Source organism: Sinohyriopsis cumingii, chromosome 10 (assembly GCF_028554795.1).
Source record: "Sinohyriopsis cumingii isolate HCF-2022 chromosome 10, ASM2855479v2, whole genome shotgun sequence".
Classification (NCBI taxonomy): Eukaryota; Metazoa; Mollusca; class Bivalvia; order Unionida; family Unionidae; genus Sinohyriopsis; species Sinohyriopsis cumingii.
This window is the reverse complement of record NC_142970.1, coordinates 20,075,746-20,092,628: the sequence shown is the minus strand read 5'-3', so window position 1 is coordinate 20,092,628 and position 16,883 is coordinate 20,075,746. Positions and strand designations below refer to the sequence as shown.

Below are 16,883 nucleotides of genomic sequence, written 5' to 3'. Positions count from 1 at the left end.
TGTTATATTTCAATATCTCATTGTGAAATGTATATAACACTGTTATATTTCATTATCTTGTTGTGAAATGTATATAACAAATCACAGTGCCTATTTTTGTGTCCTGTATTGTTCAACATTTTGGCTGTCGCTGTTATGCAGAATTTGTTCCTTTTCCATGTTACCATTCAGTGTATGTTTTATATTTCGCCTTTCGCTATACAAAATAATGTCTTGATTTTCCGTGTGTTTATTGGTTTGTTCGATGTAATTTCAATATTTCGCCTTCGCTATACAAAATAATGTCTTGATTGTCCGTGTGTTTATTCGATGTAATTTCAACATTTCACCTTTCGCTATACATAATAATGTCTTTACTGTCCGTGTGTTTATTCGATGTAATTTCAACATTTCACCTTTTGCTACTCAGGAGACTGTGTTAGTTTTCAGTTTGACTGTTTCATATACTTTCTACATTTCGCTGTGCTGGATTATTTGTTCTTTTTCCATACGACTACCCTTTGTATTGTCAAAGTATTGCTTGTCGCTTTGCTAGAGAATTTGTGGACTTTCACGTGACAGCTCAATGTATGTTTAACATTGTGACTGTCTCTGTGCCAGAGAACATATTGGATTTCATGATACTAATCTGTGTACCGCCGTGCCCGAGAACATGATGTTTTCCACGTGACTATTCAGTGTATGTTTAATTATCTCGCCTGTCACTGTGCTAGGAATATCTTGCTTTCCAAGTGATTTTTCAATTAATTTTTTAGCATCTCGCCTGTCGCTCTGTCTAGCATATCACTAGTCGCAATTGGTGGGACTGGAGTGGTGGCCTAGTGGTTAGAGCGTCTACATCGGATGCGGGACGTCGTGGGTTCGAATACGGATCGAGTCGTACTAGAGACATAAAAATGGTACTAACATCTGCCCTGCTAGTCCCTTAGCATTATAATCCAAATTACACACACACACACACGCGCGCGCGCGCGCGCGCACCCCCCCCCCCCCACCCCCCCACGCACCCACATACGTTTCTGGACGATGTGTTTATGTTCCATGTGACTACTCTTTGCAACAGTTTGCGTACCAGTGCGCAGGGAAACGTATTTGTTTCTCGTGTGACCACACTTTGAATCTTCAACACTTCGCCTGTCGCTGTGCTACACAACGTTTTGGTATATGCCATATGACTTTTAGGCTACTCGGTGAATGTCCAGCGTGTCCTGTGTCACTGCACTTGCGAACGTGTTACTTTACATATGACTACTCTATGTATGTTCAACGTTTCACCTTCCACTGTGGTAGAGAATGTGCTAGTTCTCCATGTGACTAATAAGTGTATGTGTAGCAGATCAACTGTCGCCCTGCAGGGAAATTTGTTGGATTAATGATGCATTGGTAGATCTTGCATCTTCTGTTGCAATAGGGCCCGGATGTGACAATATAGTTTTGGTTCGTGGTTGGCCTAAGCCTTGCTCTGACTAAGATGTCTCTTACATTTTCGTGTTTGCTGTCTGAAACACTGCTATGACTAGAACATTCCTCGGATTTTTCGTGTATGTTATAGTAAGCCTTGCCAAGAGTATTATGTCTCTAACTTTTTCTTGTGTACTATATATAGTTTCGCTATGACAAGGAAGTCTCGGATTATTGTATATGCTACTTACGCCTTGCCCATACCAGGATATCTCAGATTATCGAATATGCTACCTTACGCCTTGCCCAAACTATGATGTCTCAGATTATCATGTATGCTACCTTGCGCCTTGCCCTGACCAGGATATCTCAGATTATCGTAAATGCTACCTTACGCCTTGCCCTAACTATGATGTCTCAGATTATCGTATATGCTACGTTAATCCTTGCCCTGACCAGGACGTCTCAGAGTATCGTACATGCTACCTTACGCCTTGCCCTGACCAGGATATCTCAGATTATCGTAAATGCTACCTTACGCCTTGTCAATGACTATGACGTTTCAGATTTTCTGGTCTTCGGTTGGGTACAGCTGGGATGTTTATGATGATTTACTTCAAGGTGTTACACGATTAAACAATGAACTCGAGTTTGAAATACATACTTTGGTGCAGTCTTTTTCAAGATGGATGAATATAACTTGTTACCCCCTTTTCATGGTCCTCTGTAGTGCCTACGATACGATACGATACAGAGAGAGAGAGAGAGAGAGAGAGATAGAGAGAGACTTACCCCATGCTGGTATAGACGTCTTTATCATGAATTTTGGTATGTATGTTCCCAAAACTTTTACAAATCGAAGATACTGTAGAATTCCCTCAATTAACATCCACATAAAAGAAGCCAGGATAAAGTAATGTAGTAGAACGGCAACTGTGATGCAGCCTCCGTATGTTTCCGTTCTGTCAATGCCGACCAGGAACAAAATGGCAGAACCCAACATGGCGAAGCACAAACACACCAGTGTCTTTTGTCCACGACCCTTCCTTAAATTCCTGGAGTTATTAAAGTGGGGAAAAAGTAAGATTAAAGACAAAATATCTTAAGTTCATCAGTGAAACAGATTATTGTATAATGAAAGAAATTTGTATACACATTGATTGGGGTGGTGGTGGATAACTGTAGTTAAAATGACTAAAGACATGAATGAGTTGCTCATCTCTCAAAAAACAAACCATGTAACTAGAACGAATTTTATATTTCTTGGAGATTTTTTTTAGTTCTTTACATATTAATATCCGTTTTGAAAAAGACGGCAAATATAAAATTAATGTGGATAGCCTGAGCGTCTCTCGTCACTTAAAGGGGCACTAGTTTATAAAAGACACATCCTCAAGAAAAAAACGAATGCTGTAAAGAGCAGCATTTATAAATTTTTGGTTAAGATTACTACATACGTCACCTGTATATAAAAACAACCTGTATATTTGGAGACATTGATTGGTGCATTAATCATTATGTATAGGCACCTTTTACTTTTATGAACATTGCATAATTACATTTGACAGGGAGAACAGCTAGACGACAGCAGAAAACATTTAGAAAATGGAAAATACCGATGTTTTCGAAGAAAATAGATTTCCTCAAAATTACTTACACGATCGCAGAAGCTTAGGAAAACTAGTAAGACCTCGAAAATCCAATCTTCCTGGTTTCAAACGTATTAGCTAGAGAGCTAAAAGTTATCTCCTCACCAAGATAGCAGTCAGAGTGATCACCCCTTGATGTATGGATTGGTGCCAAATCTCCTGAGTGAATAAGGCAGTTACTGCTGCAGTGGAAGGCACGCTGTATATAAGGATGTAACTGCATCGAGGCTGGGCGGGTGTATGTGTATTATGATATATCTAGTATTAGTGAAGAAACATATTTACTAGAAACAGATAGCTTTTTCAAATACGTTACCAGATCATAGTACCTTTGGATATAGTTACGAAGTGGAGGAATATACATAAGTTTACATCGGAGAGACCACCTAAGGTATATGAGACAGCTTCTACATAATCCGATCGAAAAAGATCCATTATGTCGGGAAGCGGCTTTGAAATGGAAAATAAAGGCATTTCCGCACACCAGCTGAGGTCGTGAAGCCGCGTCCTTATGAAAATCTTACTTGATCAAGCTAAGCCTTCCAGACAGAAATATCTATGAGATAAACCTGGAAAGGAAGACGAAGATTTTCATGGATAAGTCAGTCCGAGAACACTTGAGCTCATGTACTAACTAAATAAGTCCAGATGCAAAGCAAATTCATTTGGTATTGGGATTATTTTCCCATATGCGGAACGAAAAACAAACTTTGTCCGAGCCAAAAATGTTCGTACAGGTATATAACCCTTTCTTCTGTTATGGTAAGAAGACGAGTGACATTCCTCGACGCATCAACCAGTCCATGTTAAGTACCTGTCTTCTGAGCTTACACTTCGTAGAAGACGCGACATCTAATGAAGTCTCCAGAGTAGACTGTGATGATAATACAAAAGTTTAATTCCCTATCTACTGGAGATCTAGCAATAAAAGCAGGGAACATAATGAGTATCACTGTCCCATCTTGTCGCAACTGGATTTTGTTCGTAATTCAACCTGCCGTTCGCTAATACAGTGAAGAAGCAGGTCTTATATGAGAGGTGAACCAATCAGAGGTCCTTGAGTGCGGCTGGAATGCTTTTTGTTCAGCCGTGTTAATGCCAATGATTCCACTTTGGGAAAGAAGCAAACTTCTTTGGGGCCCCGAGTGGCTGAGTGGTCTAAAGTGCTCACGTGTACGAATCACAGCAATCTCATCTCTGTCTGCGTGGGTTCGGCCACCGTGGGTATGCGAGAAAGCTTATCAGTAGCTTCTCGTAAGTCGGTGGTTCTATCCGGGGTTTTTGCTGGTTCGTCCTCCACCATTTATACTGGCCGCCACGTATAGTCTATCTTGTGCTGACAAATGGCGCTAAACCCTACAACAACAACAGCGTATTTTGGCGTGTGTAAGCCACAGTGGACCGAATATCGGTTAGGTATCTGTTTTGTCCTATATCCATGCTTCTGTGATGACGTTGGGTGTCGGTGGTCATGGAATGGTATCCACTAATTGTGATTGGTGCTAATTCAGTCTCGTCAAAGGGCTATAATAGCAATTTAGCTATTTTAGCAATTGATGCTGTCAGTGGCATAATGTATTCTTGGGAGCTTTACTGTGCGACAATTTTCCAATTGCCTTGGTACGCTTGAAAGTGGAAGACCATCTGACTTGAGCGATTTTTCCAACATTGGCGGTGAGAACTATGTGTTCCCGGTGGTTTGTTTAATATGATTTAGATGTACAGGTTCAGCAACTCCAGATTGGATTAAACACCTGCCGTCGTGCTTGCTACATCAGATGTGGGAATGTATTGATTTTCCTGGAGATTGATGAGGCCGTTGATCCACGACGTTTCCCATTTGAAAAGAGCAAACAGGATGCGACAACACTCCGATTATTTTGCTTTCTGTATCACCTTCTTAATCAAAAGTCTTGGAGGAAGGGTAAGCGTATTCATCCAGGTGGTTCCTATCGATAGAAAATGCAAATGATGCCCAATCGTTCGGATCCGGCACTCCACCATGTTGCAGATAGGACCACCACTGATGTATACCATCGGGCACATATTTGAGTGAAATCCGGGGGATGAAGTGACCATTCTGTATGTATTAAGTGATTCGGATGGCACGACTACAATTAGGAAGCCCATAATATGACAAATTTGTACATGTATTTTGATGTTCAAAACGCCACTAAAGAAATTCTAGAACAAAAAAGCGAAGGTCTTGGTTTTTTTCTTTGCACCTTGCCGCCTAAGATAAGTCACCAGAGTTGAGTTGTTGGACAGACTGAGAACTCCCTTCCCATGTAGATCGTCCTATCACCAATGTAACGCTTTCGACATTGCTTTCATCTCGAGAATTTTGTTATGTCCTAATGGAGCCACACTCCACTGAACCACCAAGCTGGGCATCTAATGCAGGGAATGCCCTTAGGTACTATGCGGGTTTGATTGATCCATGAAAGTGCCTCTATAACCTGGGTTCATAAAACTGGGCAGGTTCGCTTTCCTTTCGGCTGATACTGTATGATCGATTGTGTTCGTGGACCATTACGATTTTATTTACATGGCCGAGTCCAGTCGTGACGGAACAGAGCAATCTTGGTTGGCATGGCATTGTCCACTTCTTGAGATTGAATGGGGTACGGAATATTGTTCCACGTTGCCAGTCTGCAGGTCTGATATGCTGTATGGTAACTGAGACTTTTTATTTGATCTTTATCTCGCTTTCCAGCAAGTGACATGACATTGAACCCTAGCGTGCAAAATGCTGACGGACGTCCTTGTACTTCAAGATGCGCTTCTGAGCCTTCCCCTATAGTGCCTCGAGTATTGCCACCTATTGTAAATAATATGAACGTCTGACATTTAGTCGTAGCTTGGCAAACAGAGTCAGTTACTCATGCAGAATGGCTATCCATTTCGACATGCCCTTATTCTAAATCGTTAAGAAAAGAAATGGATCAGACAATATACACAGGTGTAGCGCAGCACGCGTCTTTATGAACTTTGGAGTGCACAATTATATATCTACACACTATGACAATTACATGTGAAAGGATGTACGTGGTCGCCCGTACTGGCAGAGAATTAGACTGTCGCCATCAATATTTCAAAATGGACACTCAATATCATATCTAATAAAAGGAAAGGCCAACTGACTGCCTAAAGAAGTAAAATCACCAGAGTGCCGCTTATAATAACAGCTACTGAAACAATGAATCAATATAAATGCGTTTCTATAGAACACATCTTACATGCAGATTCAAATGCATTGAAGTGTTATTATTGAAACTAACGAAGTGAACGCTATAATTTCAATTGTAATAAAATGTTATCTGTACGAAAGACCAAAATGACGGCCTGTATAGGTAAAACCAATAAAGGTTCACACGTATGACGAGGAAGTGTACGCTAATATTAGATTAATGCAAGAAACGTTCTTGCATGTATCCGATAGCAGCGAAAATTATAAAGCAATATTATAACATATTCCTACCTCAAACATCCGACATGCCCCTATTTAAATACAACTATATCAATGTGACGGGACACAATCACGACCCATGAATGTGCGGACCAAGGGCTTATAAGAGTGAGGACTGCAGAGTGATGATACTGAAAAGTGAAAAACTTTGTCGCCGAAGAAAAAAAAACAAGCAGAAAAGTTGCAAATTTATAAATGGAGTACACTTTCCTTTGGAGTGAACATTCTTCCAACTTTCTTTAAGATAAAATCTTCCAAAATGCTTGTATGTGGTTTGCGAGGTCTCTCCGTCTTTAGGGAGCGTGTTGTCCGGCAAGAGGAGGAGTGGTAACCGAAGTATTCACGATAACTGTGGCTAAACCCTGTATCAAGGGGAGATCACTACATGCGATATATGTGGGCAGATAAGTTTTAGTTTTTAAGCTAAACATTTTTAGCCTGTAATGTCTGGGGCAGCAATATTTCTCCTTAAGCATTATGATCTGGCAAGGTATTTGTTGAAGACAAAGCAATTCACCTGAATATTAAGAAGGATAATATCGTCAGACCTAATCCCACAATAGACAGTCCGAGACCTATCTTGGTGATAATTCCTAATGCTAATTTGTCAGCTTCAGATATAGTCCGGTCCGGCTGAAGGTCCTGAAAAAGTAAGGAAATTAGGAGACGAACTACAATAAACGATCGAATTCAAACGTGTGAAGACAAAATTATATCCATATTAGAAAAAGAGCTGTTTTGGACGAATTTCCTTTGGTATATATTTGCTCATTTTTAATGTAGTGTGTGTGTGTGTGTGTGTGTGTGTGCGTGTGTGTGTGTCTTCTACTGCTTACATGCCACATATCTAATTATTTAAATTACTATAGTTTTTGTTTATCTTATTTTTTTGTTTGATTTGAGAAATCAATTTCGTAGGAGTTTCTGATAACTTATTGCTCGTTTTCGTCCTTAATATGAAGCAAGATAATTACAAGGCAAGAATTTTCTTTCCAAACTTTCTCTTTGGTATTCAGTTATATGGGTTACTTAAATTCGTTCAGCATTATTACAAAGTTTTCATTCATAGTGAGATAAACGTGTCATGGATGACACTTTGGGACGAATAATAAATACTGACAGGGAATAACGTTTCATGAGCAGATTTGTATATGTACTTATATTGGCGGTGATGGCCATACTTGATATAGATAGCATGTTTTTTACATAAAATGTATGGGGAAGATGTACACTGTCAACGTTTGTTCATTTTAAAAGCAATAGCTGAATGAGTAATTACAAATTCATCAGATTTGTAAGAATATTCACTCTTCATATCAATTCCGCAGAACAAATTGCATGTTGTAGACTTTGTTTCGGTGTGATACAGCTCCTTGAGAAAACGCTTTATACAACTGATAGACTGCGAGGCTTTGTTACGGCATGTCGTAAATCACTGAAGATATCACAATAACTCTTATACATTTTCTTCTTCACTTTTTTAATTTGGATCATATGCTTTTAATGTCAATTATACCATTATGTAACTTTTCATTATTTAATGGACGCCAAATGTCGCAACCATCTTATTTTACGTCTATCTTTAAGTGAATGCATAGCAATATCATGCACTTAGGTAAGGAGTGTCGTCATATAGATGACGTTATATTTTAAATTATTACATCATTTTGACCTTTGCAGAAAGCGTTAAGTTTCCAAAGCCGTTTATCCTTAAGAGGCACGTGCCAAGCGTTGTCAAATGTGGAATAGCTAGCAAGCATGTATAATTATTTATCAATACTTTTACCATCGACTTCGCCTTGCTATCAACTGTTTTGAATTTGACATCGTTAATTTGAAAAACGTATTCACTCGAATATTTTCATCTTGGTTTATTTAACTGCAGTGACAAATGCAATCCAAAACTGATGTTACTTTTATTTTGTGGAGAAATTACAATCATGAAACGCATAGTAAGACTTATTTTCAAGTTGTTATGAACTCCATTTTAAATCATTCATAAATTATGCTAACAGAGTGAATTGGAAAAAAAAGATAATGTTCAGGAAATACGGCTTTGAACTGTGTGAATAGAAAATTTAAAATGGCTACAACCAAACTATTTACTGTCCAACAGGTTCCGAATGTAAATAAAATAAAATTCCATTGGCAGATTAAATTACATACGTGTTTCGAAGCTAATCATTATCTAAAAATAGCTTCATTCCCTAGATAGTCAATTATTCCCAAGATAATCAGTACTTTAGGAATAGCCTTATTCACGTGATAGTCAAAATACTTTATTGAAGAGAGTGATATATACGTCCAAATGATACAACATTTGCTGTCCCAGCAACCTGGCTTCCAAGTTAATGACTATTTTAATGAGTGTCCCAAATGCCAGGTTTCATAGTAAGCAAATGTTTTAATAAGTGCCCCAAAAGCCAATTCTCACAGTAAGTGATTTTGTTAATGAGTGTCCCAAATTCCAGGTTTCATAAATAATAAGTGATTTTTTTAATGAGTGTCCCAAATTATAGGTTCTTTAGTAAGGGGTTTTGTCAATGATTTTCACAAACTCCAGGTTTCATACTAAGTGATTTTCTTCACGAGTGTCCCTAATTCCAGGTTCATAGTAAGGCCTTTTTTAATAAGTATCCAAAACGCCAGGTTTCGTAGTTTCATTGCCTGGACACCAATATGATCTCATACGTTGACTGGCAACCAATATGATCTCGTGCATTGACTGGCAACCATCAGCGACAGTTTTTAAAGCATATTAAAGACAAATGCTGTCTCTGTTTTCTCACTGTTGTCTCAGGTTATTTGAACTAAATATGAGATATGAATTCTTTTTAATACTGGAAACACACAAAGGTGGATATATATGGATGTCTTATTAGATATTAATATGTATTGATATTCAATATATATCACAATGATAATATATGGATTTCGCATCCGACATGAGTTCGTATTAATATAAAATACATATACACATTGCAATATAGGGATTTCTCATCTGCTAACGAAAGCTTTACACAAAGCAATAACTTACAATAAGGACAGCGAAATTTGTGAGATGGTTGCACGTGCAGATATGACGTCCAGCATCCACGCTATGTACACAACCTTCTGTTGACCAGCCTCCGGCGTTTTCATTCCCCGAGTAGTTCCAATGACCGCACACTATATCCACATGCTCCTGGAAATGCGTATTTTCTATGAAATATCTTACATAGTATTGATCTTATCTTCTACAGTAGCCTACACGTATTTATCACCTTTTTTTGAGCTTCTGTTATTAACCGTGTCATTCCTTTACCCTATTTCATACGTATGCTTGTCTATAACCGTGCTATTTCAGTACCCATTTATTCCTGACAGATTTATAAATTTGTAAACAAAATATTGTCTTGCTTCTGAATTTGTAGATTACACATTTAAACAGCGCAATCTATTTTAGTAAAGTTCTTTTGTGGGTGTGAATTATAAAACAAAACGTGAGCATGCGCACAAGTGTGATCTGATGTAAAATTAGTTACGTTTAAAATAATATGATTACATTTTTCTTTTGTCATTACAATTTACAGAAATCTGATAGGCCATACAGTTTTGAGTTTTTTGGGGGTCAATACCTATATGAACCCACATTTTTAAGCCACGCCTACCCGCACTACTTTTCTGTACATAATACTCAGTGAGGGCTATATTTAGAATATTGGATCATTCAAACTGACTTTTTACGTAAGATTTTAATTAAGAATCAACTATTGGACTTATTGTTCCAAATTAATGAGATATCGTTTCTAATTTTACAAGTAAAATACACTTTAAATGAATCTATAATAATCGCTTACTTATATATTTTGATGAGAAAGATATGGCGGTACCATGGGGAATGCATTAGTGTGTGTGTATGTATTAATGTATGATATGAAATCTGTACACGGTGACTATCTGTAACATTGAAATTTGTTTTGTAGAATAAAATACCATAAAAGGATACGCAAAGAGAAGAATATGTTCTAGTGACAGGTGGGAACGAATCCACAACCTTCGCGTTAGAAGCTCAACTCTTAACCAACTGAGTTGTGCGAAAAATTAACAAACTACGTATTTATTTAAAAACTGTATAATATTCCTGCAAACGATTTTAATTTTGAACCAAATACTGGACTGTTTTTCAAAATAAATGCGATATCTTACCTAATTCTACAAATGAAATACACATTAAATGAATAAATAAACATCGTGTGCTTACATATCTTAATTTGAAGACATAACGATACTGTGCGAAATGGCATTTTGCACTGATTTGTACACAGTCCTAAACATTGATGAAACTGAAGAACAAAATCGTGTTCTGCATGAAAGCAACGAAACAATCTTTGTGGGCGATAATTTACAACGTGCAAGGAGTAAAGATTTTGATTTATTTTCAACTGATGTTGCTGGCTCGTCTTCAGCTGATAATCCAGCACAGTTTAAGATAACAATGCTTTTTCTGATTGGCTGGCTATATATATCCTGAATCTTTACTTTCTGTATTATTGCGCTGTATGAATGAAATTCAGAATATGATTCAATAGAAGAATGTTATTCAACTATGAGTTTTGTAAAATATGAATTCTGTTGAATTTATTTGTAAGGATTGATTGTATTTTTTTTAAAAATAGAACGAAACATGAACCAAATTTTAAAAAATAAAGCTGTGGAAATTTTGTGTGATCCATAAACATCAGAAGCGTAATCTTAAAGATATTTCTCATTAAAGCGTAGATGTGGAATAATCTCACATATGTTATTAAAGCGTAGATGTGGAATATTCTCACATATGTTATTAAAGCGTAGATGTGGAATATTCTCACATATGTTATTAAAGCGTAGATGTGGAATATTCTCACATATGTTATTAAAGCGTAGATGTGGAATAATCTCACATATGTTATTAAAGCGTAGATGTGGAATATTCTCACATATGTTATTAAAGCGTAGGTGTAGAATAAGAATTATACTAAGTAACTGTTTTTACAATTGCTTGAATAGTTACATTTTCTGCTTAAAATATATTTTTAATTATGAGCGCATTAGATATAATGATAACAATTACTACTTTTTATTATATAATATAAAATCGTAAGAACTACTCTATTGTGTTATATAGTATAAAATAGTAACACTTTCTTTTGTGTATTGATTAATATAAAATGATAATGGTTATTATTTTGTATCTCACGTAAAAAGAAGAAACAATGTAACGTTAATTTGAATAAATTGGTATCACAGAGGATGGACTCTTGTTAAGTAAAAAGTCTTTAGCATTAGCATTATAAAACACAACACAAGGCAACACGACACAGCACATCACAAGATGATCTGACATAACGCAACGCGGCTCATTATAATACAAACAATACAACACAATACAATACAATACAATACAGTACAATACAATACAATACAATCAAACCTTTAATGGCAGGAAAATGGCTGTAACAGTTTTGTTTCCCAAGTCGACAATGGGTTTTCCGTGTATAGAAAGCCTTACCGCTGCCACCCTACTGATAGTTTCGTATCTGCCGCTGTTGTCAGTGAACATTGTATTGTCCCAATACACCTGCATAGCAAGACGACTTGTAGAGCCTTGATTTAAAAAAGCAAATACGCAAAAATATAATTACAGTTTAAAAGGAGAAACAGTCATAAGTCTCTTAATGTATGTGGCATGAGTCAATTATTTTCTGTAAATGAAAAAAAAAAAAACATTTAGGAACTCTTTCGAAAACAACGGAAACTGTAAATGAAAAGCATGTTATTAGCTTAAAACCTTAGTTGTGTTGTTGTTGGTTTAAATCCTACTTTTCAGTACGAACACCAGTTGATTTAATCAATTAATTTTTTTTAGCTTTTCAGCGCATGATAGGTATATAACTGGTGGGGGAAGAACCCGGGAAACTCCTGTAACATCCACCGACCCACGGGAAGCTACTGGCAAGGTTTCTCACATACCCACCTTGCCGGTGCTTAATCTCGAACTCATACAGACAGAGATTAGATGACAGAGATCGGTAAAGGCAAAAGACGTTAGTCTCACAAGTAGAAAGTTGCAAATAGGTCACGGAAAGATAGATAAATAAATAAATAAATAAATAAATAAATAAATAAATAAATATTTATAGCGTGTAAGCAAAATAAGTTTCGATTGCATCAGCTGCCGCTGCCTAATAACAGACCATTTTAGTTTCGCATTAAGGAGGCCCAGATGCCAATATAACAAGATTATGAGAAACAATATACACTGGTCATGAGTTGCCAATAAACTCAAGATGCCAATATACTCAGATGAGATGCCAATATACGCAGATCAGAAGATGGAAATAGACCTAAATCATGATATGCTAATATACACAGATCATTTGATGCCAATATACCCAAATCATGAGATTCCAAAATACCCTGATCATGGAATGCCAATATACCAAGATTATGATATGCCAATTTAACCAGATCACTAGATGCCAATATAACCGTATCATAAGATGCCAATATACCCAGATTCCGACATGCCAGAATAGGGTGCAAGCAGATTTTTGATAGATGCACATTTTAAACTAACGCACAGCTGTATACTCTATAACCCATAACTCAATCATACACAAAAGTAAAGGGAATACAAGTTATTTTAGCATTGCATATTTATAGTGGGTCGGTGGTTCTTTCCGGGGTTTTCCCGGGTTCTTCCTCCACCATTAATACTGGCCCCCATGTATAGCCTATCGTGTGCTGAAAAATGGCGTTAAGCCCCAAAACAACAACAACAACAACAACAACATTGCATATTTATATACAATGCTTTTATTAAATAGTGAGAATATCGAGGGAAACTCTTTTTCTTTATAAACCTAACCCGTTACAAAATACGAAACTGTGGAGCGCCACCATAAATATTCATGTCATTTGAAAATGAAGCTAGGTCAGCTTGAGGCTGAAAAAAGAGCATTATTATTCTGTGCCATATATGCTGATACCACTTCCAAGTAGATAAAATAACGAAGACTTAGTACTGACCTCATAAATATAATATTAAAATAACTGATCTATAGAAAAGACACTTTATCACCAACATATCGACTAATTCTCTATATCGTTATCACCAAACGATATATCGTTATATGCTTTTGGAAATCACAGTTTAAGATGACGGTATAACAATTGCAAATTTAATGTATTGAAAGTTTGGATCTTCAAATCCGAATTATCATTAAAAGAGGCTCTCCTAATACACGCACCTTGCACAAGCCGTGGATCAATATAAATAGCGGCATCAGTATTTTGCAAATTGTCTGGAGCAGTCTTAAGTGTATTGAGAGATCCATTTTCTATTCGTTTCCAGTTGCCTTGAGTTAACTCTAGACCAATAATGTTTGTTTGAGTTTGGTCCCAGATTTCCGCCGCCATGTAGGGCTGGACTATTCTTCTGGAGTTCTCGCCAAGCAAGTCCGTGTTTTTTGTCAGGTCGTCCACGGCTCGTACTATCCTGAAATACAAACAGTAGAAATGGACCTTTTTCTTTTTCTTCCGGAAGGGAATATCAAACTAAAACTCCGTGGCAAAAAGGTTATGTTGATACCTTTAGCGTGATTTTTGGGCATATAACTCTGGATTCCGGTAGGAATTGGAATCGCATTCAACCGTTACATGGCTGGAATCATGTGAAAATTTCGCATGAATCTCTGAGATAAAAGTATGTTCTGTCTCTGTTTTGCACTATTTCACAGATCATCCTTAACATTATTTTGCAAGATGCCACCTACGTCTAAACCTTTGCCATGATCTTTAACCTTTCTTACATTTTATTCAAGGAATCTTTGGAACTCCGCAATATAATGTGCAAAATTTAATAACAATCAATAAATTGAAACAACAGCATGTATTTTTTAATCATCTCAATTGTGCTCCCACGACTCAATTTGCTTAAATAAGGCATCTGAAGTACGGGCCAGTTTATAGCTCAGGACGTCACACGCCGAAGAAAGGGTATAAAGACCTCGCAGGCTGAGAAAAGGGACTAAAGAGCTCCCTGCCAAGAAAAGGGACTATAGACTATGCATGCCGAGTCAGAGAATCAAATTCATTCAAAATCAGGCATAGTGAATTTGCGGCTACGAATTCGCAGACAAATGCATCCGAATTAAATTGGCCATGAGATCGTATGATAATGGGCTGCCAATATAGGTCGTGTAAAAGCGAAGTCAAGAAAACTTTGAATCAGTCTGACTAATCGCAATAAAAAGTTGAGGCAGGCTTAGGTAGTTAAAAACTGTAAACACGGGCATAGAAATTGTGACCAGCGTTTAGCAACAATATTCAAAGCACTGAAACGTCCAGAATGCACAATTGGAGTTAATATGATTCATTCATATATGAGAGCAAATTGACGTGAGATGAATTAGTTATTTAAGTATTTGATAAAACTTCTCACCTGTTCGCTGCACTGGATAGTTTTTGCGCTGACTGAATGATACGCGGGTTTAATTCCATCATGTTGTTGGCTACTTTGATAACATCGTCCAGGGCCTGCGCAAAATATAAATGAACAATGTGAGCTCATCTTCTATAAAATTTGATTTTGCAGACGTACCAATAAAATAATACAAGCATCTATTGACTAATCATTATTTCACTTATGATTTAGTTGAATTCAACTTCAAATAGCGATACAATTATAGTGGATTTGATATTTTCCTTATATATATATATATATATATATATATATATATATATATATATATATATATATATATATATATATATATATATATATATATAGTGTACAGGAGTTGGAGAACAGGAAACCTTTGTCCTTTTAAAACACCTTGGGGTTCGGCTTGGTTGGCTGTTTAGCACCAAACCAACATTAAGTATGCAATGTACTGTTGAAGATATTTGAATAAAATATTGTTAGACTCAAGGGGTCTCATACAAAATAATCGTGTCAACTGGAAGCTACATAGACACGCAAATACTAAAACTAATTTGTCTCAAATCACCTAATTACCAGAAATCACGAAAGTCGAATTTCACACTTCCATGGTTGTTCTTGTTTCACGTTTGTACAACTTATGCTCTCCAAACACATACCCTACGAGTTTTGCAGGATTTTGCCAATTCACGTAACACAGATGACGACCTCAACACTCAATACAAAGAATTATTAATATATAAAATAACATAACACGTACACCTAAAATGTGCAGAGAATTCCCTAAGTGTAGAAAATAGAGTTGATCCATTTTACGAAACTAATTCTTACTGTCATATATGTCTATTTAACATTGTTCACTAAGACATCTGTTCCTAGAAAATTGCTAATTACGAGCATTAAGAAATATCTAGCATCACTCACTACCATAGTCAAACGAATAATCAATACAACCTAATAAAGTGTGGATATAAATCGCACGTACGCTAGTTTTAATACCGTATCAAGCTATAGGGTCCATCACATCAACCAACGAGGCTGATTTTATGGTAGGATTCGACCCGAACCTTTAGGCAGCTGATCGGTTATGCTAACCAACAATATACTACGATTCCTACCTCCATTACTCGCTTCTACCTTATGTGTCATGGAATGGCGGACAACATGGACAACAGAACTAACCGACCATTTCATTCCAATGTCATGAAACGCATACAATGAGAAGAGAAACCTAGAAAAACGAAGACCAATTTAGTGTTTTTAAAAATACACTAATAGTTCTGTCTCCATCCAATACTGTGCATTACAAACAAATTCAGTTGTACGGTGATCTGATTAATAAACGGAGGAACTATTTAAATAATAAAATTGATTGAACAACTACAAGGCAAAACGGCACGTAATGTCCCTGCATTGAAAACCCAACCCAGCCCAATCACATCATTCCATCTCACCTCAGTTCCTAAAGCACATATGCCAGGAGGATGATCCAGTTTTAATACCACTATAAACAAGGTTGACATACATTCTAAAATACATCGATATTATTGGGACATATTTTTTAGTACAAGTAATACGATTGAATTTTTCTCTAAATTGTATTAAAAGTAATTTTTAAAAATAATTATATTGAAAGTAAAAAAAATTTATTAAAATATATTGAGATTAAATTAATTTATTTCGGCATTACAATTATATACTATTTAATAAAGATTGCGCCCTTATGAGCAAACAGCCAAACTTTCTTGCACTATACAATTCCCTTGTATTGTAAATCAGCAAATAACTAAATTCGGTATGTTATGTAGGTAGCTGAACTAACAAATTCCGAAAATTCCCTCTGAGTGAGTAAATGAGCTGATGTGGCATAATTTTCTGGCTAAGGACGTACATAGACCCA

At 36.6% G+C, this 16,883-nt stretch overlaps 1 protein-coding gene across 1 annotated transcript in view; it reads right to left on the bottom strand.

Moving 5' to 3' along the window:
• Positions 1–16,883, bottom strand: part of LOC149789684 (uncharacterized) — a 122,885-nt gene that overhangs the window by 30,700 nt on the left and 75,302 nt on the right. The window contains exons 17-22 of the mRNA XM_089971700.1: positions 14,984–15,078; positions 13,791–14,038; positions 11,972–12,144; positions 9,557–9,703; positions 7,037–7,161; positions 2,194–2,456 (exon numbers count right to left, since the gene is read on the bottom strand). Coding sequence (XP_089827826.1) covers positions 2,194–2,456; positions 7,037–7,161; positions 9,557–9,703; positions 11,972–12,144; positions 13,791–14,038; positions 14,984–15,078 — 1,051 coding nt within the window. The remainder of the gene's footprint in view (positions 1–2,193; positions 2,457–7,036; positions 7,162–9,556; positions 9,704–11,971; positions 12,145–13,790; positions 14,039–14,983; positions 15,079–16,883) is intronic.